Source organism: Bidens hawaiensis, unplaced genomic scaffold (assembly GCF_021521415.1).
Source record: "Bidens hawaiensis isolate Kalapana, Puna unplaced genomic scaffold, B.hawaiensis_p1.1 tig00009566_1, whole genome shotgun sequence".
In the NCBI taxonomy this organism is placed as follows: domain Eukaryota; kingdom Viridiplantae; phylum Streptophyta; class Magnoliopsida; order Asterales; family Asteraceae; genus Bidens; species Bidens hawaiensis.
This window is the reverse complement of record NW_027491713.1, coordinates 421,605-428,704: the sequence shown is the minus strand read 5'-3', so window position 1 is coordinate 428,704 and position 7,100 is coordinate 421,605. Positions and strand designations below refer to the sequence as shown.

Below are 7,100 nucleotides of genomic sequence, written 5' to 3'. Positions count from 1 at the left end.
AACAAAAGTGAAATTTAGTATTGTTAATTGGTCATATTGGCATTATTATTAAACAATATAACATGTCATAGAGTGTTCAGCCGACAAGGCATACGCCCTAAAATTTAAACATCATACCAGCCTTAGTTATTAAATAGAGTTTATATCACGAGACGAGACAACTAAAGAGGAACTCACAACTTTATAGTAGAGAATCGACGAACGTATATAAGATCAAGGGTTAAGTCCAAATGAATTCTTCTTTAAAACATTGGATTTCAATTATCCAGACTCAATACTCAAACTATACTTTTATCCCGGACTCTGGTATAAGATTTAATCCAATAATTTAACCCTTTGGTTTTACTAAATTTCTTAGCAACTTTTGTAACAACTCAAGAGACTTTACGCCGAATGAAAATACGCCAATGAGAAAATTATGAAGCATAGTGGTTCACATGAATGTTAACAAACATACGTTTATTCAGCAAGAGTTATTCTTGATTAATTGTCACTTATTACAATATACAACAAATTATTACCATCTTCTTTGTTTTTAAGGAAATGGTCACTTTTATATAAATTGTGAAATGAGGTGGTTCTTAGGTTTTTCATGGTCTTAAAAGTTGTTTTGATCTTGATAAAAATTTGAATGTGTATGATCACTCAAGGGCACTTTTAAAAACACTATGTTTTCAAGTGCAAGATATGTGTCTAAGAGTGTTACAAGGATGGTCGTTCACAGTTAACCCGGATCACTATTCTCATCTAATTTTGAATATTTATAAAAATTAATCTAAATGACCACAAAAATAACAAATAATCAATATTAAATATCTATTAAAGTGGTTTAATGAAACGGACTATGTTTTTATTATTTCGCTTGTAGCAACACAAATAAATAACAAATTCAAACGAATATAAAAAAAATAAAATGAAAAACTAAACTGATTCAAATATAAAATTACAAAACAATTAATTTATGTAAATTGACTATATTTTCTACTTCTAAATGAATACCTTCGTTAAAGAAGGGGCAATTTACCTCTTGGTAAACATCCCCTGCGTTAATGAAGAGAAGTCGTACTCGCCTCCTAACTGAGTCGGGAGGCTTAATGGTCCCTTTGACGGTCTATTGGCCCCTGTAGGTTTCGTGATTGGGGCAACCTGAATTGCACCATACATACTGCAAACAAGAAACACAACCCGATTAATGTACACATCGCATGAAAGTTGTTCTTGAACAAGAAATCAGGTAGCTGAACTAGGAGTGTAAACAAGCCAAGCCGCCATGAGCTACTAGAGATTGGGTTGCTAAAAGCTCGAATCGAGACAAGCGTAAACGGGCTTTGATCCAAAAACAAGTTTGTTTAATATACGAGCTTAAGCTAGCTCACGAGCCTATTATTATGTAATGTTTATATAAAATAGTAATTATAAATCTTTAAAATAATTATTACTCCATATAAATTTATGACAAAATAACTAAATATTTATTGTTATATGTATAAAAACTATATTTGAAATATAGATAATACTTATAAATGTATAAAAATTAATTGATAAGTAAAAACCGACCTGAGCCCAAGCTTAAAAATTTACTCACAACTTCACGAGCTGAGCTCGAGTTTCAGAAACATAGCTCGAAACGAGCTGAGTTCGATCTCGAGCCTAAACAAGCTGGTGCTTGGCTCGGCTCGTTTACACCCCTAGCTGAAATTATGCATGTGTTCACGGTCCGGTTTTGACAAGAATTATGGACCCGGTTGGGTGGGTTGGCTCAACCATCTGGTTTTAGCGGGTTAAATCAATTCTTCTATATTAACTTTTTTCAAAATCATTAGTTTGTATTAGAAACTTCAAAGTGACAAAAAGATGGTTCATGGATATAACACACGTACATAACTATATGTCTGTATTAAGATATAATTTACCTGGATGGTCTGTAAAATCTGGAATTACCAATAGGTCGGTGGAGCCCGAACCCGTTCATGCCAATTTGTTGATTACCCATGAGCTTAGGTTGCGGTTGAGTATGAACTACAAGCTGTCGCTGAACCGAAGATGGTGGCACCATAGTCGGCTGTTCAAAAGTTCACGAAACACGTTAAAATGTTTGAAAATAAATCAATCAGAATAACTTGGTTTGAACCTTGAAGGCTTGAACATATATGTTTTGGTGAGCATACCTTTTCTGAAAGATTCATGATGTCTTGTTTGCATGGTTGTTGGGTGAGAGATGGGGTCACCCAATCTAATCCATCAAAAAGATCCTCAAATTCAGATTTTGTTTGTACTATGTTACTTAAGTTTTTGTCTTCTGCCACTGGTAACATCGGACTAGACGCTACAAAAAATTTAGATCAAATGAATCCTATAGTTAATATAGGGAAAATCTCATAAAATAGTAACCAACTTTCAAAAGTGTTCCAATTAGGTCACTGATGAATATTCACTAAATCTTCAAATCAAGTCTCACCGATTTTTGTGTACGTCAAGAAAGAAATGGATGATAAGATGTGGGTGTCGGAATTTGCAATATATGTAGTTAAATTTAAAAATTTTTAAAAAACGTTAATTATATTAAAATTTAAAAATAAAAAATAAAATTCATGTCGCCACTCAACGTCAACTTCAAAAAAAAGATAAAAAGATTTCCTATGTGAAATAGAAAAGAAATTGGCTAAAAAAACATGTTAAAACTTTTAATTTAATCAAACACGAAAGTTGAGTGACCTAATTGGAACACTTTTTTAAAGTTAAGTGACCTAATTGGAACACTTTTGAAAGTTGGTTACTATTCTATGAAGTTGCCCCATTAATATACAGCTGAAAGCAGTATCTATGTTTTAGGATGTTAAAAGACTAAAATACCCCCAACACGTACTTTGATTCCTTGCTTGTGGAAGATCAAATAAATCTGTGGCTTGATAGTCATCAACCTTTCGGTCCGACACAACCTCAACAACTTTATGTTCCACTGGTTTCAATTCAGGTTCGATTTTATGTTCCACTGGCTTCAATTCGGGTTCAATTTGTTTTTGATGAACAATGACCTATAAGCATCACGGGACAACTGATGTGACTATTTTATTATTTATTTTTCATAAAAAGACATAGCTGAAGTAGTACAAAAACTAAAGTGTCAACATTAATAATACCTGCTGCTCAAGAACTTTAGGAGGAAGAGGTGTGGGTTTGTTTAAGTTGTGTAGTTGAGGGTTTTGTTTTTCATCAGGTAAATGAACAATGACTTTAGTTGGAGTGCTGACCGTGGGCCCAGTGGGTTTATAAACCGGAACATGTTGTTCGCGTGTTGTACTCGAATGAGGTTCGACTTTTCGTTCTCGAGAAACCCATCTCTTGTCTACATACCTGACCATAATTTTATTTACAAATTTAGTTGGCATATGAATGGTAGAAAAAAAGAGAAAATCACATTGTAAACATCAAAGTGGCTTTTTTGAATAACTTTTTTTTTTAATTAAGATCGTCTTAGTGAAAATGCTAAACAAAACTAAGGGGTGTAACTGAGCGAAGCTGCATGAGTCGGGAGCTACTCGAGATCAGCTTGCTAAAAGCTCGAATCGAGTATGAGCACAAGTGTAAAAATGAGCTCATTTAATAAACGAGTCAAGCCCGAGCTTCACTTAACTTGAGTAAGCTCCCAAACATAAACGAGCCCATCATTTATATAACTTTTACTTAATGTTTAATATATATTTACATAATAGTTATTATATATATATATATACATATATATATATATCATTATTCATTATGATAAAAATAACCAAATAATATATAAAATTTATAATAGCATACATTTATTAAATTAATTATACATGTATATCAATTAATAAATAAACAATAAATGAGCTGAGCTCGAGCTTTAGAAATAGAGCTTGAAAAGAGCAAAGCTCGACCTCTCGTAAGTTAAACGAGCCAAGCTTGATCTTAACGAGCTCGGGCTCAGCTCAGCTCGTTTACACCCCAAACTGAAGATAGTGAGCTAGTTCGGCTGGTTTATTATTATTATTATTATTATTATTTATTTAATTATTTTGAAATATGCAGTTATCAACATACAGAAAGTACAGTTTAAAAGAGATACATACTTTGCACGAATGAAATTTTCAATCCCGACTCTATCATATTTAGGAGGCAACAAAGCTTCCCAATATTGATTCGATTTGTTATTTCCCATCGCTGCAATAACCACAAATCATTTGTTAACAAAATATTTCATTTTTTAATTCCTAAAAAAGATACTGAAATTGTAAACGGTTTCAAGATTGCTAGATGCACAAGATCTAACAACTCACTTTGTATATACGCAATCTGATCTGGCAGCCATGTATCAAGCGTAGCCGATCTCACCTAAAACAACGAAATAAAAAGTCAAAATCAACAAAAATTCCATAAACATTATTATAATCATAGTTCTTGGTAATAAAACAGAACCTTTGATATGTGTACTCCAAGACTTCTATGAACACCAGAACAGTACATACATATAAAAATCCCAAGATTCACACTAGCCCATCTTGGAGCCCTGAAATCATTACAAATATATTTAAAAAAATTACACATTTTAACAAAATTCTCGAAATTTGACTGTTAAATAAACATTTTTACTGTGCAAAATGTTATGCTACCTACTTGCTTTTGCAGTCAGCACATTCCCGATTCTCTGGTAATTTAAGTAACCCTTCGAGTATCTGCAGCACGGGTCAGTGTTTAAAACGGTACGCCCAAATGTTTATACGCTAAAAGTTACGATACTTTTTTAAAGATATACAATATTCTGTTGGAATTTCATGACACCAAAGGGCAGCAATTTGAGGCAGAAACAACCAGTTTCAACTGTCAACAACTAAACATGTTGATTTTGCTTAAAAGTATACTGTTAAAGATTATGTTATGATATGTGTAAGAAGAATTACAACTCATAAGTGGGCCCACCCAGGATACGATGCATTATCTTGGCATCTACCAAAAGTCCAAAACATTCTTTGACAGCTATTAACACATACAAGTGAATACAAACACAAAAAAGGTCTTCCAACTGTTTGATTTTATTAATAATTTAATAATAATTTGTTTAATGTGTCATGGCATCATGATTCATGAGACTCCTTTAGTGATTTCCTTAATATTACCAAATTGCAAAAAATAAAAATAAAATTATTAATAACTTCTTCATTCATTGTAACCTTTTATTAGTGGTTGTACAGCATGCATTTAACAAACTTAAAAACTTGACTTTATTTTGATGCAAAATGAATTAGGCCAACTACTGACTACATTATTTATCAGCATTCCAATTATTAACTTCCATTAAAAGAAACTGCTTTATAGTTGCCAAATAATTTCTACCAAATATTCCAATAAGATAGCATGCTTGTACATCATGCATCAAAAGTTGTAACCACAAGAAATGAAATGAAATGAAAGTTTTGGCCTCTTGACCTTTCAAACAACATATTTTAATGAACAGAAAGGACATGGACGGCATTTAAAATCATTTATAACAACAATATATGAACTCTAAAATATAAGTTTTAACAAAAATCACAGAAAATTGCACCGATTAAAAACTTGAAGGTAGAGATGCAACCGAGCCAAGCCGCTCGTGAGTTACTCAAGATCATCTTGCTACAAGCTGGAATCCAGCCAAGCTCAAATGAGCTCGAGCCTCAAAATAAGATTTGTTTAATAAACGAGCCTAAACATGCCTATAATTTTTATATAAACAAAATATTATTGTTATATATAAAGCTATAAAAAAGTAAGTAATTAAATAATATATGTTATATATAAAACATATAAAAAATAAGTTCAAATATAAGTAAAATAATAAAGAAAACCTAATTTACGATTTTAAAGCACCAAATAATACATAATTATTGAAATCTAATACGTTTCTCGTAACAGAAAACCTAATTTACGATTTGAAAGCAGTGAATAACTTGGAATTGGATAATTAGATTATGAGAAACTGAAATCATACATAATAATAATAAGGCAGTGAAGTGAGAGTTGATGATGATATGATTAAGGGAAAGCAAAGCAAACCTTTCGGTGTTTTGGATCGAGGCCTTTAGAAACACGTGATTTATCATTCATCTTCAAGATTAAGAAGAAGCTTGTATGAATCCGCGGGATTTTGTTGAAGAAGAAGAAGAAGAAGAAGTTGCAGAGGATGGGGGTGGGGTTTAATAAGAAAGAAAGGTCTGCAGTTTGATTGGATTTTGACTTTTTAATTAAAAAGAAAGAAAGAATCCTTTTTTCAGTTTTGGGCTTGGTGGATATATAAGATACGCTTTGGATCTTACAATTGTATTTCCATCTTTCGTCCTTGGGGTTTCATAAAAGTTACGTTTGAACAATTGGTCGGTGTCTAAAAAGTAAAAACCCTTCACTTACCTAATAAACCTGCAACTACAAAACATCCCTCTAATTGATGACCCGCTTTGTGACTCATGACCCCTGATCCGTAAATGAACCCGATTAACCACTACCGCAATTCAAACAAAGAAATCACATAAACAAATCACATTTATCATGCTCTGATACAAATAACATTTGCAATCCAAACACCACTATAGTAGATGTGATGCAATACAAAAGAACAAATCATAGGAACATATAGAATGACAATAATGCCCCTTCAACCAATCAAATAAAGTGCAGTTACATAGAAAAGCATTGCATAAGCATTAACCAGTCAAACAAAAGTAATAGATTGTTGGGTCGGGCCGGATCGTAGCCGTTGCACACTCCTAACACATGACAACCGAATGACCCAAATAGATGCAGATTAAAACAAAAGTTGAGCTAATAAGATTTGTTCTTACATAAATAATTCTAATGATCATCACATAGCATGTTTCTAACTCCAACCAATAACATTCACGAAATAATAAAATATAACATGATATCGTTTATTGTTGAGAATAGAGTAGCCATTGATGTTCAATTAGATCTTCTTGTGTGCCGAACTATCTCTAATACGAAGATGGCATTGAATGAAGTCCATAAACTCACATGTATGATTGTGCGACAATTTATGGAGATCATTATCAATTTGATCATACTCAATGTTAAGACTGTCACCA

At 32.4% G+C, this 7,100-nt stretch overlaps 1 protein-coding gene across 1 annotated transcript; it reads right to left on the bottom strand.

Moving 5' to 3' along the window:
* Positions 1-850: 850 nt before the first annotated feature.
* Positions 851-6,152, bottom strand: LOC143532870 (ADP-ribosylation factor GTPase-activating protein AGD5-like). The gene is made up of 10 exons (XM_077027790.1): positions 6,058-6,152; positions 4,642-4,700; positions 4,444-4,534; positions 4,305-4,359; positions 4,098-4,188; positions 3,141-3,354; positions 2,867-3,035; positions 2,169-2,326; positions 1,914-2,062; positions 851-1,165 (listed from the first exon to the last, which is right to left on the bottom strand). The coding sequence occupies exons 1-10, from the start codon at positions 6,106-6,108 to the stop codon at positions 1,021-1,023; spliced, it is 1,182 nt and encodes a 393-aa protein (XP_076883905.1). The 5' UTR covers positions 6,109-6,152; the 3' UTR covers positions 851-1,020.
* Positions 6,153-7,100: the final 948 nt, after the last annotated feature.

What these genes read in the sequence shown, in the direction of transcription:
- LOC143532870 (XM_077027790.1), bottom strand. Translation starts at nt 6,108, where the DNA reads ATGAATGATAAATCACGTGTTTCTAAAGGCCTCGATCCAAAACACCGA. An exon ending in TGTGCTGACTGCAAAAGCAA is followed by an intron (nt 4,535 to 4,641) that starts GTAGGTAGCATA and finishes TAATGATTTCAG; the next exon opens with GGCTCCAAGATGGGCTAGTG. An exon ending in CTAAAGTTCTTGAGCAGCAG is followed by an intron (nt 3,036 to 3,140) that starts GTATTATTAATG and finishes TGATGCTTATAG; the next exon opens with GTCATTGTTCATCAAAAACA.